Source organism: Gobio gobio (genome assembly GCF_949357685.1).
Source record: "Gobio gobio genome assembly, chromosome: 2".
Classification (NCBI taxonomy): Eukaryota; Metazoa; Chordata; class Actinopteri; order Cypriniformes; family Gobionidae; genus Gobio; species Gobio gobio.
This window is the reverse complement of record NC_137098.1, coordinates 31,677,290-31,696,548: the sequence shown is the minus strand read 5'-3', so window position 1 is coordinate 31,696,548 and position 19,259 is coordinate 31,677,290. Positions and strand designations below refer to the sequence as shown.

At 37.4% G+C, this 19,259-nt stretch overlaps 2 protein-coding genes across 10 annotated transcripts in view; one reads left to right on the top strand and one right to left on the bottom strand.

Annotated features, from left to right (window-relative positions):
* tp53bp1 (tumor protein p53 binding protein, 1) overlaps nt 1–8,835 on the bottom strand; it is a 34,327-nt gene extending 25,492 nt beyond the window's left edge. For 3 of the 8 annotated variants that reach the window (XR_013815595.1, XM_079804893.1, XM_079804895.1), the window contains exons 1-15: nt 8,685–8,783; nt 7,512–8,194; nt 5,129–5,266; nt 4,959–5,040; nt 4,792–4,873; nt 4,595–4,656; nt 4,079–4,192; nt 3,939–3,993; nt 3,482–3,642; nt 3,254–3,380; nt 2,950–3,038; nt 2,608–2,807; nt 971–2,246; nt 750–866; nt 399–599 (exon numbers count right to left, since the gene is read on the bottom strand). Coding sequence is in view for 7 of the 8 variants with exons in the window: in XM_079804893.1 (XP_079661019.1) it covers nt 399–599; nt 750–866; nt 971–2,246; nt 2,608–2,807; nt 2,950–3,038; nt 3,254–3,380; nt 3,482–3,642; nt 3,939–3,993; nt 4,079–4,192; nt 4,595–4,656; nt 4,792–4,873; nt 4,959–5,040; nt 5,129–5,266; nt 7,512–7,562 (2,755 nt within the window). In the remaining variant the exon portion in view is untranslated. Of the gene's footprint in view, nt 1–398; nt 600–749; nt 867–970; nt 2,247–2,607; nt 2,808–2,949; nt 3,039–3,253; nt 3,381–3,481; nt 3,643–3,938; nt 3,994–4,078; nt 4,193–4,594; nt 4,657–4,791; nt 4,874–4,958; nt 5,041–5,128; nt 5,335–7,511; nt 8,195–8,684 lie in introns of all 8 variants that reach the window. The other 5 variants (XM_079804894.1, XM_079804896.1, XM_079804897.1 and 2 more) reach the window with 4 other exon arrangements.
* A 4,099-nt stretch (nt 8,836–12,934) lies between these two features.
* map1aa (microtubule-associated protein 1Aa) overlaps nt 12,935–19,259 on the top strand; it is a 30,874-nt gene continuing 24,549 nt past the window's right edge. For both annotated transcript variants that reach the window (XM_079840253.1, XM_079840254.1), the window contains exons 1-2: nt 12,935–13,178; nt 14,545–14,646. In XM_079840253.1, coding sequence (XP_079696379.1) covers nt 12,995–13,178; nt 14,545–14,646 — 286 coding nt within the window. In that variant the 5' untranslated portion in view covers nt 12,935–12,994. The remainder of the gene's footprint in view (nt 13,179–14,544; nt 14,647–19,259) is intronic.

Below are 19,259 nucleotides of genomic sequence, written 5' to 3'. Positions count from 1 at the left end.
AGAAAAATAACTGCACTCGTGTGATATTGATTAACTATATTCAATTATATGAATATAAGATATACAGAGGTATTTTTGCCCCTTATCTTGAAAATTGGGGGCATTTCGAAATGCATTTTAATAGACTAAATCATGCAGTGAAAGCGTGCGCTCTAAATGCATAAGCGCACTAGTCTAGCCTACTAGACTACATCACATAGTGTATGCATGCACTCTCTAGGTGTGTTTTTGTAAAGTGAGGGACATGCTCGATAATGTCAGATCGCACATTTTTAAAACAAAAACCACGATATATTCTCGTAGACATATATATAGCACACCCCTAGTGAGAAGATGAGTGAAAATGTCAATGTGCCTGGAAAACAACAACAACAACAACAACAAAAATTGGCTTTTACTCTGCAGGCTGAAATGTTCTGAGCCCGAGCTGCCCTCCTCCACCGGGGTCACCAGTTTCATCCTGAGACTCAGTTTCCCATCTTGGTCCGCTGCGGCTGGTTCTTCACCCTCTCTGCTCTCCTCTACCGAAATCTCACTGGCTGCCATTGTCGTCTCCCTGGTAACATCGGCCTCTGACGTCTCTGAGAACGAGGTCATCTCTGCAAAACATCAAAAGGGCATGAAGAAAATGAAAACACACAACAAGAACACTGAGGTTAAGAGGGAGGGGTGTGCAGCATCAGCTCAGAATACTGATATTTAGACACATCTATCCAAAGGTTATGCAACGAAAAGAAAGGTACACTCACCAATAGGAGTGCTGTGCCTCGGTGTCTTTTTCAGCAGACTAATCTGTGGAGGAGTTGCACTCACTGCTGGGCGAATCAGCTCACCCTCTTTGGGCAATGTAAAGTGAAACGGAAGCTCTGGACAGGAAAGAAAGGAAAAGAAAACAGCTAGTTAGATTTCCTGAAGACAGGTTACATAATCAGCAGGGAGAATAGATCATTTGTGTGCAGCTTAATCCCACCTCCAGAGCTGTCGCTCAGACTTTTGTTGGAGGCATTGTCAGGGTTCACTTTGTGCTGTCCTGAATCACTGGGCTGTGTGCTCTGGGACTTCTTTCTCTCGAGCTGTAAAGGTGAAACCTCATTTGATCCCCCTGGCTGAGACCCTGAGATCTTTGCCGTGGCCTCACGTTTGTCCTGCATGGAGCCCCTCACAGGTTGCGAGGAGCTTATGGACGGCTGTGACCTCCCATCCTTTACTTTCTCCTGAGAGACCCTCTGGCTCTCTTCTAGCACCATGACGCTGAAGCTCTCCTCTTTGCTGGAGGAGTGCTGATCTTTGCTGGGTACACACTGGGACGTCTCCTTCTTCTCCCCATTCTCCTCCTCCATGGGTTCTGGAGAAAGCACTTGACTCTGAGACAAAGCCAGGTTGATTTCAGCGTTATCACCCTTCACAGTACTCTGGATCTCACCTTCATCCATCCGCTCTTCCTCTTCAACATTTCTAACACTGTGGCTGTGTGTCATGGGTTGACTGAGTCTCTGGCTTTGACTAGCACGTTCTTTTTCATTCTCTCGGTTCTTTTGGGACGACACGGTCAAGACTGACTGAGACGGAGACTGTTGGGGGACAGGAACAGGGGTTACAGGTCTGTCAGCTGATGGTGGGACTTGAGAACAGTCAGCGACTGTGGTTTTAGTTGACTGTGGTAAATTAGGGGTGTCTGAAACACAGTCTGCACCGACAGAAAGCTGGGACGGAGTCGCACCTGGAGTAGCACTTATATTCTGGTTCCCTACATTATCAGCCTGTGAGAGCTTTTGAGAGGGGTTAGAGTCTTCTGCTTTTTCAGGTAAAGCACTTGTACTTTTTGAGTCAGGCACCTTGGAAAGACTTTGAGAATTGGATGTTTTACCGGGATCAGAGTCCATACCATTCTTGCTTGCAGTTTGGGAATGATGTTTAGGGCTTGAGTTACTCTTGTCAGCATCAACAGTTCCTCCCTCTCCCTCGATCTGTGTGGCTTGGCTATCCTCCTCCACAATGAACAACTGTGTCTTCTGAGTAAAACTGCTGTTTTCACTGTCGAGTTTCAACTGAAAGCACTCCGTACCCTCAGAGGGTTGTGCAAAGCTGCTTGAAGACTTTTTTAGCTCCACTGCTGGGCCGCTCTGCTTGGGCGACGCTGACTCGGTTGCTGATGGGCTGTTTTGGTGAGACAATTTCCTCTTTGAGCTCTCAGTCCCTTGACTATTGTTTCCAGGCTCAAGACTTGGGGTGGAAATAAACACGTCCTGCATTGAGAAAACATGGAAAGTACATTGTAAACAAAAGAATGTGCAAGAGATATTTAATTGAAACTTTACGTGCTAAACACAAAAGTAAAGGTGCGGTCAAATTAGTGAAATTTCAGCCAAATAGGTCCATTGTCAAAAGCATAGATATTTAAAGCACAGCTTACACAGCAGAAACTTTCAAACCAAACAGCTTTCTGTTGGTCAGCCTGGCAAATCCACATGAGCAGCTTAAACCCATTGTGAAAGCAGTGTGGGGGAAACTTTCTCCCTCACTGCGAAATTGTGTGGATTTCGCCACAAAATTAGCCAAACAACAGTCAGTGCGACTGCACCTTAACTCTGAATAATTGATGCCTACATGTGAGAATTCAGGCTGGCTGGGGACAGAGAGGCTTTTCTCCAGAACAAATCCAGGGGTATTTTGGGACACTGGAGTTGAGGCTGTGGGTTGTGGTTTGGGGCAGGGGTCCATGTCCATTGGCTCCTCCTCTCTCCCTTGTGGCTGGTCCTCAGGAGGGGCTGATGTGTCCATTGGGGATTCAGCAGCTTCATTATAATCTAAATTGAATAATTTAGGGATGCATTTAAAAAAAAAAAAAAAACATTTACATCACAAGAAGTAGTAGTATTTAAGTTTATTGCCATATCAGCATCACTGGCTCATTTACATCACAAAAGCATGTATATGAAACACACTTACTCAGCTCTTTTTCTGTGGGTGAATTTGGGACAATGTAAGGTGTTTGGCTTAAATTGTCCTGAGTGGCAGCCACAAAGTCAACAGATTGCCTAAGATATTAAAGAAAATGGGCAATTACTGAATACCATAATTCACTTTTTTTCACTGTACATAGAGAAAAGTGAGATTATGTAGCATATATGCTATGTTAGATATTAGAATATCATGTCATTAATTAATATTCTTTGAACAGCACAGATTCTTAATTTTACCCTCCAATCAAACATTATTTTATCAACAAATCATGCTAAGAATAATCACTTACTGTGAAAGACTCTCCTGTACAAGTGTGCCCTGTCCAGACAGATGAAGCAAGCGAAGACTTTGTGCAGGTGTGGATGTTGGCAAGTGTTCTTTCTCAAGCTCTGAAGTGCTGCTGTCTGCCTTAGTGCCTGTTACAGTGAACACAATTCAATAAAAACAATATACAAAACAAAAACCATAATTAAGCAAGAACACATAATGAAAGTGGAATAACATATAGTATACACACCATTTCTCTCCTTTTCAAACATGTCATCCTGAGAGGAAACAAGCACATCTTCTTCATCTTCTTGACTGTCAGGTAATTGAGAGTGCAATATAGCCTGAATACTGAGCTTTCTGTTTTCCCCATCCAGAGGCTTCGAAGGACAACTTGAACTGACCTCTGACCTACAATATCATCAGAAAAATTGGAATTGTCAAACTGAAAAAAACTGGGCATGTTATCATTAGCTAGGACTGCACATTTATGACAAAAAACATCCCTTAATATTTCCCAAACTGCTTACAACTTTCCCAGACTTGCTGAAAACTAATTTAAAGCCCCAGATTCAGCAATGCATTATTGCGCACAATGTTGATACTTTTCACAATTAGTTGATTATGAAAGCCGTAATCATAATCTTGCTTATGTTTTTTGATTAATTGTGCAGGAGTACTGCATTTGAAAAAAAAAAAATTCTTGCCCTGCAGAATTTCCATCCTGATTGGATGATGTCTTTTCTGAACTCTTCAATCCACCTGACAAAGAAAATTAAAAGAAACCCATTAAAAAACATGACTTATGGGCAGCAGATCAAGTGGTTGCAGCAAAATTTAAACATACATTGGCTGGCTGGCTTCTGACTGTCTTTTTGACTTGCAGGAGCTCCATCCCGCTCATCTTCCTCAAAAACACCCTGGCTCTCCGACAGCTCCAAAAGACCAAACTGAGACATCTCTGTGATCAGATCAACACAATCATTCAGAAATTCTGCCAGGCATTTTATTGGTAAACTAAAATTATTAAATTACTTTATTAATTGAAATAAAATACAAATATTATATTATTATTATATTTAATAAAATGAAAATTAGAAACGGTCCCCTGGCCACAAAGTGTAATAAGTTTAAGATGAAGTATAACTAAATATATAACTGAAATAAAAATTAATTAAAGCTAATCAGAAATATTAAAAATGAAAACGAATAAAAATGACAAAAGCACATAACAAATGTACTAAAACTTAAAACTATAATTAAAGTGAAAACTGAGAAAGTTAATAAATACTATAAATAACTATAATAGTATACAAATAATACTAAAATAACACTAACATGCATATATTGTTTGACATCTTACCATGCGTCTCTGTACAGTGTGTGGTGGAGTTCGCCTCAGGCTCCATGTGCTCTGTAACACTTCTGCATCAACAATTACAAACAAAGAGCAGATAAAATAAAAATGAAAGTTAAATTTGTTAAATGAAATATTTCTCTCTGCTTGGAAAATGTAAAAGGTGTCAAGGCAGCTTGACATCAGCTTCCTATTTTTATCACCTTTTTGAAACCGGAAGAGAGCAAACTTCAAAAACTTGACTATGCTCTGTAGCTGCTGAACCCAGGTTAGCCTGCAAATTGTCTGACACAAAACAAAAACCCTTTGTCAGTATGTATTATAAACAAATAATAAATGAAGGTTTTAGTCCATGAAGTAAAAAACTTACCTGAGTGGGTGGTATTGTCACTCTTATCAATCTGACTGTCAGTTTGTAAACAATGACCTTTAGTAGGGGAAGAAATCAGCTCCTGCAAAGACATGGTGACTCACTATCAACTTTCAGAGTTTTCATGAAAAATAAAAACTTAGATCACACTATGGCCTGTGATGCCTCACCAGCACTGGGCTTTGTGAAGTGGGCTGCAGGTTAGAGAGGCGACGGGCGAGAAGGGCACGGTAGCTGGTGTCAGGGTCGTCCTCCAAGGCCACGCTGTCAGGCTGGGAGTCCTCAACTATGAGGCAGGGGTTTTCTGTCTGAGGAAAACTTGAATCAAGATCACTCTCACCAGGATCCATAAGGATGGGACAGGGTTAGCAGATGTCTACATACACAGAGATTAAAGAGGAGGGTTAGAACACAGAGACGACTTCAGATTAAAGCAACACTATGTAACTTTTGGCACTCTAGCGGTTAATAAACAAAACTGCATGCGTCTTGCAGAAGAACATTGTAGCCGGAGCTACTTCTCTCTGTTTATGTCTATGACGAGTCATGCATGTACTGTGCTACTCTGCAGCGGTGCGACTCGAACCGGACTAAAATAGTCTGAATATAAACACTTATTATATGTGTACCGTAGTGATTCAGAATGGATTCATGATGTACTTGCTCATTATATACATTTAGTAAATTGAGCACAAGAAAGTTATATAGTGCAGCTTTAAACTGAATGATATATGTAAATAAATAAATGACTTCACAATGTGAAGTTAGTTAGGATCATGTGTTTGGCAGCAGGGGTTTTTGTTTAGAACTACTTCCGTGTTTATGCTTTGTAAAGCACCCTATGCAAATGCTAAAACCTATAAACATATACACACTAGGGATGCACCGATATGAACATTTTGGCCGATACCGATAACCGATAATTCTTAATATTTGAAAGCCGATAACCGATATATTGGCCGATAAATCTAAATACAAATTTTAATAAACTCTGAGAGCCTGATTACAAAAATAAAAGGCTCACCATTAAAAGCCATGTCCCAAACACTTCGACATAAATCAAACCTATACACTACAGTAGCCTATTTGAACCAGTGTGAGATTCCTTACCTTTTCAAATTAATTTTACACTCCTATGGCCAATTTTTTTTTTTTAACACTTTACAATAAGGTTTAATTTTTGTTAGTATTAGTTAACCAACAATGAATGAACAATACTTCAACAGGATTTATTAATTTTAGTTCATGTTAATCTCAACATATTCAGACCCAAAGTTGTGTGTTTTAACATTATGTATGAACTGTGAATGGACTGTTACAAAACACAAACATTTTATTACTAAAAGAAACAAAGGTTATTGCTCTCTGTTTGTTCATGATAGTTAATGCATTAATAAAATGATACCTTATTTGTAAAATGTTACCAAAAATTATATTGTCTAAAAAATAAAAATAATATACCTAAATAATGCAAACAAGTAATTGAACAGCATTACTGAGGCTGCATAATAAAGAATCAGAATGCAAGTGCATGAAATAACCTCCGCACAGACAATAAAGAAATGGTTTTAATCAAACCATACTGTTGATGGAAATGATACGAGAACAATAAAAGTGCTAATTATAAAAAATAATGCTTCTGTGTTTTTGAAAAAAAAAAATATGTTTAATATTACAGTAATAGTAAACATCTGTAATATTAGTCTAGTCTATTAGGAATAATGTTGCTGTTTGAGAGCGCGCTGAAGCTGGAGAGAATGAACGAACAACCATAAACTGAAGCGCTTAGAACAACTAAACGCATCATATATGAGAACAATAAGATATTTATACAAAATAAATATAATATTACAACTTATATTAGCACAAAATCACGCATAGGTGAAGGGTTATAACTCCTGTGGATGCTCTTCCCCTGTTTGAGAGCGTGCTGAAACTTAAGATGATCACCGGTACAGTGAAGCACTGCGGGTTATTGACTTAACCAAACACATCCTATATGACTTTAATCAGATGTTTATACTACAAAAACGTAATATTACGACTTACATATGCTTAAAATGACGCGAATGCACAAGCGAACTTGACTGTGCTGGTCAGAATGCGTTGTTGACGCTTCCCACAACAGCGCGCTGAAAAACAACTAAACCCAGAGAATTCACTACGTTTTATAACAGAAATATTCTCATTGCAGTGTTATGTATAGGACAGTCCCAGTAGTTATTAATGCTGTGCATTTCTGTTTGAAATGCGCGCGCCGGTACAATGAAGTGCTTTACTGCATCGTTAATTAACTCAACCAAACGCATCCTATGTGGGATTATATACACAAAATAATAAATATAATATTACAACTTACAATGGCACAAAAGGCTGTGAATGCACAAGCAAACTTGACTGTGCTCGTCATGAAGGTGTAACTCCGTGGGCGCGCGCTGAAGCTAAAGACCGGTACAATGAAGTGCTTTACTGCATCGTTTATTAACTCAACCAAACGCATCCTATATGATATTACATACACAGAATAATAATAAATATAATATTACAACTTACAATGGCACAAAAGGCTGTGAATGCACAAGCGAACTTGACTGTGCTCGTCATGAAGGTGTAACTCCGTGGGCGCGCTCTTCCCTCAACAAACGCGCTGAAACACAACGCTCTTTTACAGCCTATTCTATTCTCATTATCATTTTATGTAGATTATAGAAGACTTGCGATGCACATGTTGCACATAACTGTATTTTCCTTTTCGAAGTGATTCCAAACATATTTAGAGCAATTCAAACCCATCATGGTGGACAGCGCGTCCGTCTCAGCTGAAGGAAATAATACATTATCTATCGGCTTGACTATATCGGTCAAATTTTCTTATTGGACCGATAACGATAACATCAAAAATAATCATTTATCGGCCGATAACGATATGTTGCCGATATATCGTGCATCCCTAATACACACATATATATTGTTATAGTAGCAACTCAACTTTTAGCAAGATAAACGTTGGCAATGTTTTCTTAATAACTTTGTGGAATTATTTTGTCGTTTCAAATACTTAAAAGACAGGAGAAAGACAAACATATGCTCATCACTACTTTCCTGATTTCCTTTGTTTTGTTCATGAATCCATTTAATTTCAATTCTTGCTGTTGCCTGGCCATGTGATGTAAACATGTCGGCGCCATTTGGGGGCGGGTCGCTCCACGTAGAATAAAACAGCTTTTCCTATAAGTCTGTGTGCATTGAGTCACCTCATTAGAGAGTATTTTGATGACATTTTCAAAGTATTGTTAATTTCTATGTGTATAACATGATTAACAAAAAAGTCTGCGCATTTAAGGGGTTTTATGTGTTTAGCACTTAGAGTACTTTCGTGTGTCTTCGACGCTTACCATGGTATTTACATAAAAACAATTTAATTTATAGAAATTACGATCTTTAATCGCGAGATGTCCTGCCTGCTGACGGCACGAAATGTCGAGAGTAAAATCCCAAAAATAAAGTCGATGCAAACAATTCCAAGAGTAAAATATATGCAAAAAAAGATTTGTTAAACTCAAATGGACACGTGGATTAATTAAATTGCACAGCCCATTTTCCCATGCAAACCCTTTCCACTGCTTTATCGCAGAGACGCATGTACCTAGCAGGCATTGCAGCTATAGCCTGAAAAGAAATCAGCTCTCCCTGTAAAACACAGCGGAAGGAAAATTGTGATCTTACTCGCTGGATCCCTGGTCGGTGTTAATCCATCTCAGCGAACGCGCAACATTTTACAGGGCATATACAGGACTTCTGTATACTTTCACAGCCTAACCTGAGCGCAAGCTTTTACTTCGCGGCAAAACCCCTGCAGGAATACTCGCCGTTGATTGGTTACATAAGTTGTTGTCTCAACCGAACCGCTAGAACACCTGTTTTGATTGGCTGAGAGAGAAGCTTGAGGCGGGGTTTTGTAGTCTGACCACGGGAGAGTTGGAACTGCGCAGATGTTTAAAGGCCGCAGTGGATCTATTCGTGTTGTATTTACCAATGGCCAGCTGCAAAATCCTTAAATTAAGATTTTTTTTTGTGCTTATAACTGTATGGGTATTGTTAATAAGGGGTTTCTTAACTTAAGGGTCTTGTTGCAACATGCTCCACGACCGCCATTGATACATACATGCATCAAAACACGCCCACTAAAAGCATAGTCTCAATAAGACAAAAAAAAAAAATTCAACATATGACCTACATGAACTTAATCAGTTGCTATAATATTTAGCTAAAAATATTTTAATAAAAAGCTAGTATCTCTTGAGTGTGATTCAGTTCACATGTTGATAAATTGCGTCATTATTGTTTCATCTCAGACATAAGCTTGGAGATTTAAGGTGATATTATTACATTAGTCTAGGCCCTATATACCAAAATAATAATAATAATAATATGTATATTAATAAATAAAACAAACTCAGGTAAGCATGGGAGTTGGGTCTTTAGTTATCTTTAGGTCTGTGAAAATCTAATTTATTTCAAGGATCACTGAAAACAAAACAAATGGGTGCCATTGTGACCAGCATATGTTTTTGTTTGTAAATAACTTTCTCAATTAATTGATTATCTTTTACCTATATATGTCACTAAATGTCTTTGTAAATTCATCAACAAATTCCAAATTCCATTTTTGTATTTTTTCCTCTTTTTTTCATCATGCCTTTTCTGGCCTGTTCTCAAATTATTATTTTTTTCTCAATTTCTTCTTGCTTTATTAGCCAATATGTTTTTTTTTTTAAAATAAAAATAATGTAGGCTATAAAATACTTATACTATGTTCATATAAATAGGCTAATTAACTATGATTATAGGCTACAATATTTTTCAAATGCTAGTGATTATCCTTCTATTTTTCCTGTTCAACCCATGATTTTGAATACAACTGATCATTGAAAAATCTGTAGAAATATCAATTTATTCAAACTAAGGAGCACCTTGTAGTTTCACTAAATTGAGCATAAGGCTATATCAAACTGTAAAACTGTCAACCCTGTCATTCCAGCATTAAATGTAGGCTATTGTTTTAGTTTGTGATGATGGCATAAAAAGCAAAGTGTTTGTCTGAACGTGTTCAAATCGCCACCAGGTCATACAATGACCCACAAACCTGCTTCAGTTCTGTGTTGATCATCATGTGTTGTGTTGCATCGCATCATGCATTTCATTGGTTTAGCGGCTGCAAACACACGAGATGGCATAATGTCGATACCAATGAATGATGGCTGCTTACTACAGGCTTAGTGACATTATCGAAATAATCTTTTTAGCTACGTATCCCCCAAACACCACATTTCGTATCAAGCACATGCCACCAAACATTCTCCGGCGACTCGAACGCGAAGTAGCTAATAATACACACAACGAACGACGCGTTATCCTGTCGATATGATGTGCTCACACTGTCAGGGAACCATTATTATATTGGACTATCAACGCCTTTATAACAGCTTATTAAATCACTTCGTCCACCGGTCAAAAAGCATCGCGCTGGAAACACAAAATGCAAGTCACAGCGATGGCGACAGCTTACAAAAATGAGTCCATTACCTGAGAAACTGATCCTGTGCTAAACCGCAGGCTTGTCGGTTTCTGGAAGAAAGCAGGAAGAAAAGGAAATGTTGTGCGAGTCGATTATCTCTATGAAGATGATGGGGTGTGTGTGGGATACATGGGTGTCACTTGACGGTGCCTTGGCATCTTTTGATATGCGCGCGCGCATGGTAATTAATACATATTTCAAAACACACAGGAATACTAGAGCCAAACGATAGTGTTGTTTTAGTGACTTGTTTATGTAAACGTGTCTGTTAGATTTTTAATTAGACTTTGAAAGCACCAAATTATCAAAAATGATAGCACAACATTAGTATGTAAATAACTACATTTACTGGATAAAGCTTTTTTAGATGTAAAACAGTGAATGTTAAGAAATTATACAAAAAAAGTGGGGGTTTTTTGCTAACACTTCACATGCACACAGGTCACATTACTGGCAATTAGGCTACCATGTAGATGAGAATACACAAATAATGTTCAGATTTGCCTGTAGAACAAATGCAATGATCATCTACAAAAGGTGACAGGCAGACAGAGTCAATAAATAGCCCAGTCAAAGCAAACCGGTATGGGGTGTATCTAAGTGTGTGAAGAGATATGTGTAGCCTAAATGTAACACACATAAGGACCATCAATATGGAGCAAAGATGAAGAAGCCTTTAAATCTGGTCTGGTCTGATCAGATGTGGCCAGGGTGGGATGTAGAAGTGTAGGCTATAGGTCATTGGTGGCAGCTGACATTATAAAAAATAAAATAGAAATGTGTTACTTATAGATAATATAGTGTGTGTGTGTGTGTGTGTGTGTTTGTGTGTGTGTGTGTGTGTGTGTTAGTGTGTGTGTTTGTGTGTGTGTGTGTGTGTGTGTGTGTGTGTGTGTGTGTGTGTGTGTGTGTGTGTGTGTGTGTGTGTGTGTGTGTGTGTGTGTGTGTGTGTGTGTGTGTGTGTGTGTGTGTGTGTGTGTGTGTGTGTGTGTGTGTGTGTGTGTGTGTGTGTGTGTGTGTGTGTGTGTGTGTGTGTGTGTGTGTGTGTGTGTGTGTGAACATATGCCTACATATATTTAGATTATTTGGCACATTAAAAGAATACTGTAATATATTAAATTAGTCTATTAGTGTTTTTTAACCATACTATAGTAAATATACTACTGTAAATTGTAGTATACCTCAGTATACTAACAATTGACTATAGTTAATATTACAGTATGTTGTAGTATAAATTAACAAAGTGTTGTAAATACTATAATATACTATGATTTACTGTAGTATAGTATGGTTCAAAAACACTATAGTATTTACTACAGTAATTTTTACTAATATACTATTTGTTCATGTGGGTATTGATATTTTGGACAAAGTAAACTTCTGATCTCATTTGATAACATATTTCCATTTTTGATGGTTCTCTCTCAACCTTAGCCTAGTGTAAAATGTCTTATGTTCTCTTATGAACGTATTGTTTGCGTGTCTGTGTATATTTGAACAATTTGAAAGTGTTTGTTTTTATTTCTCCTATGGTCCTCCTAACGTAAAACAAATGAACGCAATGTAATGTTTGTGCATTGAAATAAACAGCAGAGGGCAGTATACAATCCTTCTCCTCGTGTATACCTGCAATAAGGACTTTGCAGTAAATCTCTTAAAGAATGCTGACTCATGCGACACGTGGAAATGTTATACATCAGATATCAGCCATAAAAAGCCATACTCACAAACCCTGACTAAACCATATGAGAAGATTATATTTAATCTGCAAAGGATAAACATTGCACACAGTCATTTTCATGTCAGTCATTATTCATGCTTTATGGAAAATAATCTTTGGATCGTTTAGCCTATTGTGTGTGTGATTAACAAAACTCATTCATCTTCCCATAATGACATTTCTAATACTAAACAGTTGGACTAAAGACTAAAGGATACTTCCAGGATATGTTTAATTATTCATAAAAACACTGAAGAGCCATCATAAATTGTTCCAGACAAAGTATGATGTTCTGGATGTATTGTGGCATCTGATTATCTCCTGACACAAATCCGATGAACAAATCTTGATTCCTTCCTTGATTGTTGATTATAATCATTGGCTGTATAAATCTTGGCTGATGTGCTTGTCTTTCAGTAAGAGCCTCTGTCAGTTTGCAAACATCAGTGTTTGAACAAGAATTTATTCTGTATTAAATCCGGTTTTCTTGGCATAATGAAAAGTCATTTGCAGATGAAGCGTAAACAGCTCTTTCCCCCAGGTATCTCAGAATACATTATAGATAGCGAAGCTGTCATGATGAAATGTAGGCATTTGCTGGCAGCCGATAACCAATAGCAGGACGTGTTTTCCGAGCCACTCTCTCAGCTCCTCCTCCGATCCCGCCCCATTGAGTGGGCTGGAGGCTGCAGTTGTCATGGAAATGCAAGAACTCCCTCAGCTCCAGATTGGGTTACCATGGAAATGCAGTTTGGAGATGCTGCGATAGGTTCTCAGGAGAAGCGGGAGATTATTCAGCACCTTGGACAGCAGCGGTGTGTCGGTCCTCCTTTCTGCCAGACGCGATACTATATTCTCATTGTGGTCGGAGAGATTTCAACAGATCACCAGCTTGATTCAGTGAAAGAACACATTAAACGGGGTGAGTCGCCAACTTTTAGGTTTCCTATTTGAGTCAGCATGAAGAGTCCAGTAGGCTAGTCATACATGGACCACGCGCACTTTATTCAGCGCACGAACAGCTGTTCATAACTGAGCGTGCACTGTAAAAAGGATTTTAAGGGTAAGACTAAAAATATGACGGTAAAAAAACTAGCTTCCGTAGGCCTATATACGGTGAATAACTGTATAGACAGTGTTGGGGAGTAACTAGTTACATGTAGATTACGCAATCTTGCAAAATAAATGTAACTGTAATCAGTTACAGTTACTGAGAAAAAATGTGTAATTAAATTAGGCCTACTTATGAAAATGTTAAGGATTACAAAGGAGGTTACATCTGAATACAAAGAGTAAAAAGCTAGAATATGTTGAATAATATTAATTTGTTGCTTTGCTCTCTTTTGATGTGCACGACGCCTACGGCCATTTAAAGGCCATTTAGTAAAGCGATGCTATTCTGACGCTTTTGATTGGTTCTCGTTTGAATATGCAGCACCATGTCTGCCAATTACATCAATCCATTGCCGCTTAACCTGTCTGATAGTTGCCAGCATGGCGAGTGAGAAAAATGCGTTCAAGAGCTGAAAATGTAGAAAAGTAATCCAATGTAATCAGTTCCATTACTTTAATAAAGTAATTTAATAGTTACACTAGGCTCCTTATTACATTTTAAATAGGGTCATTTGTCATGAGTAACCTGTTACACAAAGTAACCTTCCCAACACTATCTAACTTTACATTTAATGTAATTTTACAGTAAAATACATTTTATAATTTACAGTGAAAAGCCACACATTCCAGTGAAAGACATTCCCAGAATTGCCTGTGTTACACTTCACATTTGATGTAGCATATTTCCGTTGAAATAACTGTTTCTTCTTAGTTTTTAATTTTTCGTAATGTACATTAGGGTTTAATGTTACATCTAATGTGGTTAAATTAAAGTTAATGTTGCAGGTTAAAAAAAAGGTTCAAAGCAGACATTAGTACTTCAACAGGTTGGTAGATTAATATATCAGTTAATAAAATACCTTTTTACTGTAAATTTAAGTCAAGTCTGTAAAAACTTATTTTTTACAACGATTTACAATTCTTGCTACCATATTTTTTGACGACAACCACATTTTTTATTATGACAACCACAGCTGCCGTTTTTACTGTAAATTTCACTGATGTTTTTTTTTTATTTTTACAATGTGCAGACGTTTGCATATGCAGATCATTATGTATATATTTTTAGAAATGCTATCAATGATACATTTTAAATCTCTGTATAATATTGAGAATATTGTTGATCTTGAGAAATTTTAGCAGTGCTGTTGTTTTAATAAATGTGCATCTAACAGGGATTCTGTCATGGGATATTGATTTGACCCTTTGTGACTTGAACAAGGAACTGAAGCTCTTTGAAGCAAGACACTCTGCCCAGTTCTCGTCTGAGGTGAAAGGTCAGTGAGATTAAAGTTTCAGAAAGATGATGTTTGAGCCTTTGAAAAATGATTGGGGGTAAAAAACATTTGGTGGGGTTATCAAATATAAAAGGAAATCCTTGCAGAAAATATAAACAACTTTTATTAGCAATGTTTTATTAGAAACGTCCTCTTTCCTACGCACCTATCTATTACCAACAGGTGTGCGATGGTAATTGTCAATTAACGGGGGGAGGGGATTATATATATATTTTTTACTATTTATTGCATATGACAATGTCTGATAGCCTTGTTTTTATTTAATTTTTCTCAGCTTTTTTTGTTTGTTTGTTTCTGGAATCATACAAAACAGAATATTTAAATGTTTAAGAAGCCTTTGATGTAGTGAGATTCCGATTCTGTTTACTCTGCCAGAATCGCATTATTTGTGAAAGCAGGAAGCTTCCTGCCATTTGACAGCTAATAGATTCTGAGACGGTGAGTGTGAAACAACAGTTATGTGAAATCACAGGAGGAAAGATTAAATTGCATTGATGTAAGGCCCTGCCAAACCCACCTGGGCTCTCGCAGCCAATAAAATGCCTGCATTCTGTATAAATGCGCAATGCGTTATAGAGTGCATTTGTTTATTGCACCTTGTTTAATTCCCTCATAAATATTCTACTTTCAAGTCAGTGTGACTCTGTTTGCAGCATTGACATTTGCATGTCGTAAATTGTTCAACAGAGTACATGCATTTTGAAGTGTGTGGTGAATGTTTTTGCGCATATTATCTGTTCTTGTGCTTCAAAGATGTTCATAATTCATAATTAAGCAGACTGAGATGAGCATGTCGCCAGTTAGTTTGTATATCTCTTCTCCGCCAATGAATATTGCTCCACAAGAGTCCACAAGTCCGCATCAAGCTTTGCAGAGACACGAGACACTCCCGGGACTACAGGGCAACTTGATAGCTTCACTGTCAATTTGTATATTTTATTACAAGCCCTGTTATACTATAAGTACGAGGAAGAATAAATCATGGTCGGCCGATAACGTTTGAACTTGAGTTACAATTTTTTAGTATGTATTTAGTATATTTACGAAAAAACGTAAACATTACTTATCTATTATAAAGCACATAACATTTGTTATTTTCTGTCTGTATTTAAAGTGTTGGCATTTCTGAGCAGCACAGCTGATAACATCATGCTATGCTGCACACTGCAACCATCAGCAGATATGAAGCTAAAGAGGATAAAGCATTAAATCTAAATTTACTTCCTCTGCGACGTGGCACACCAGCACCCACACATACTTGCATGCACAATATTGCATGGTCAGTCTTATCACTCCTCGTTTTGTCACCTGTTTTCCTTGCCTTTCTTAATCTCTCCATTCTGATTATGTATGTCACGGCTGCAATCTAAATTCTCTATTAGCCTGAGTCCAACCATATGGTCCCTCATATGTGACTGCTGACTCCCTTTCTATCGCTGCATGAATTAATCATCAGTCCCTCCTTCTTTATGTATTGATGATGATATCTTATATAATATATCTTCCATATAATTTCCTCCTCCTCTGTCTATTCAGTAGAGCAGCAGTCCGTGCGAGTCTCTATCAGTGTATAGTGGAGTCTATAATGGGCTTATGGGTGTATCAAAGTGCTTGCTGGTGGGGTGCTTTAACCATTTAAGCACCACGCTGAGGTTTAAATGCAAGATAATCTGAGTATTGTGAGCTGTCTTTTATCCAACTGCATGTAAGGACATAAATATATATATTTTTTTTTTAAGTCTAGGAACCATAACATTGCTTAATGCATTTTTCAAGAGCTAATGCAGCCGTAGTACTCAAATAGGACTATTATAGTAAAATAAAACAAATATCAAAGATTCACCCAAAACCTTAAATTTCTGTCATCAATAAGACTTTGATCATTTTCAGAAAACAAATTAAGATATTTTTGATAAACAGCAATGCCATTACCACTTTCAAAGCCCAGAAATGTAGTAAAGAAAGATTCATAAAAAATATTCTCGCTGTTTCATAACATTAAGGTTCAACCACTGCAGTCACATGGACTATTTTAACAATGTCTTTACTACCTTCCTGGGCCTTTAAAGTGGTCGTTGTGTTGCTGTCTATGGGGGGTAAGCGCTCGGATTTCTCTCGGATTCAAAATAGCTCTCGGATTTCAGACGCAAAGCAATAAGATTCCAGCGTCAAACAATTTGTCTGTCCACACCAGACGCGACGCGATTACAAGATGCGACAAAATCAATCAAAAACCACATCCAATCAGAACAGCGTGTGGGCAGGCTTTCGCGGCAAGTACAGGCTATGGCACCAGAGATTAATCTTGACGGCACTTGCAAGGAAATGGATAATAATCAAATTCACAAATATTACACCATTTAAACATTACTAAAAAGTTACTAAAACAATCATTGTCATAGAATATACTTGTTTGTTCACAGTTTGAATGTTCTTGTTTCTATTTGTTTAATTTCAAGATCTGAGGTGAATTATCCATTGTTGCTTTTAGTACGACTACCCACGACATTGCAGAAAAATAGAATAATCGTGTGTCTGTGTCGCCGGCTGGTTAGGACAAAACTCTAATTAACATGGAAAAGAAAAACTAATAGGCCTAAATCCTGTCATAGCAATAGATGCTATTTACACTAAGTGCAAATAGCATATTTTCTTAGCGATAGATGATATTTAAGTGAAATAGCATACTAAGTGAAAAGAGTGATATATTCTATTTACGCCATGTAAAAGTAGTTCTTTGCAATATGTGTAAATAGTAATTAGATGCTATTTATACATTATTTTGACAGATATTTGCACCTCAGTATTGTTGTACATAAACAGAATGCAATAATAACATAGAGTGTAAATCATTATATTTATTAAAATTATTAAATGGATGCCACCTTAACGGGACAATAAAAGTCCTCCCTACACCTATCCCTAACCCTACCCCCCTAACCCTACCCAATAAATGCTTTTATTATTATCAAACATTTCGTTAGGCACTTTCTTAAAATTTTTAGAACATTTTCTTAATTTTTATTGAAAGTAAATGCCTTTCCGATGTGATATGTGATGGGAAAAGAGAGAAGAGCGAGCTCTGCAAAAGGCGGATTCGAACCCGGGTCGATCGCATCAAAATATAGATCTCTAAGCATTATGCTTTACTGACTACACCACTGAAAACGTTGAAATATACTTTTTTTTATCTGTTTTTTTCCCAGACAGGCATTGTTAAACAGGCATTGTTTGGCGGAGCTAGTGTGAATAGCACTTGCCAACAAGGCACACTCCGTAAACATTTACGATGCTGTCCAGATAGTTTGCTTTCTGCCGATTCTGTAATTTCGTTCAAATGCAGGCTCTCTAAAAAAAAAAAAAATGCTGTGTATAAACAATAGGCTACAATATGCTTCAAATGATTACTCATATATGTAAATTACATTACAGTTTTTCTCAGTCGCTTTGGTACATTTCTCAGATCAGAATTGAAATTCTCAAAACTACCTGTTCAATCTTCACATCATTGTGTCACTTGTGCACATCAAAAAAGCAGTTTCTCATTTCTTTGAACAAGTTGCAAATGCTTGTGTACATCCATGCAAATGATTATGTACAATTCTCTGCTGTTTCCTACATTATCAGTTGCTTATGTCATGTTGATCAAAATGTATTATAATGGTCTCTGTTGAATAGTCTCACCCCCCACAACATTTGGGCATTAGTTCATAACATAAGTCTTTACATGCAAAAAGGTTGAACAAGTTGTCATAATATGTCAAGCATATTTCTATACATTTCCGTTAGACGTTCGCATTTCTACTTTTGTTTTTCAGTTTTTTTTTCCTTTGTGCTATGCAGTGCTGTCTTTTTCTCTCTGTATCTCAATGACATGGTCTGTCAACAAATTACAGTACAAACAGTAAAAGCATAAATGTGAATCTTGTCCAGTCTCTTGCATTCAAACTCCCACATACACTAAGGTGTAACCTACAATTTACAATAATTGTCATCAAAACTTTAGCCATATTTACATCAGAACATCCCTCCAGAGTACAGTTATATTGACAATGACTAAGCAATTTGACTGTCTTATTCATACACAATGACACAAGGACTTGTCATTCTGATGGCACTGACATGTTCATTGACACAGATATTTACTTTTGAGAGATGAACTAAGGATTTTGAGCAAGAGACTGGCTTTTGCAGGTAATCCATGGTGTTTTGCTATTTGTACGAATTGTTTTGCAAATGCCGAGGATGATTTGAGAAATGTACCAAAGCGACTGAGAAAAACTGTAATGACAAGACAAGACGATCTAGCAGTTTTGGGGGAAAAACGAATAAATCCTGTCACAGCATTAGTTCCCCCAGGCACCATATTTAAAGTTTATGGCCCGCCAAATTTGGGTATCAAAATCACTTCCGAACTTCCCAGTGTAAACACGACATCAGCGGGCATTCATGTGCATTTTTATCTAGGAAACTTGTGCAGGTTTGGAGTGACATGAGGGTGAGTAATTAATAACAGAATTTGTATTTTTGGGTGAACTATCCCTTAAGCTATTCCCAGACTAAAATGCATGTTTGAGCTGTTTTAACTTAAA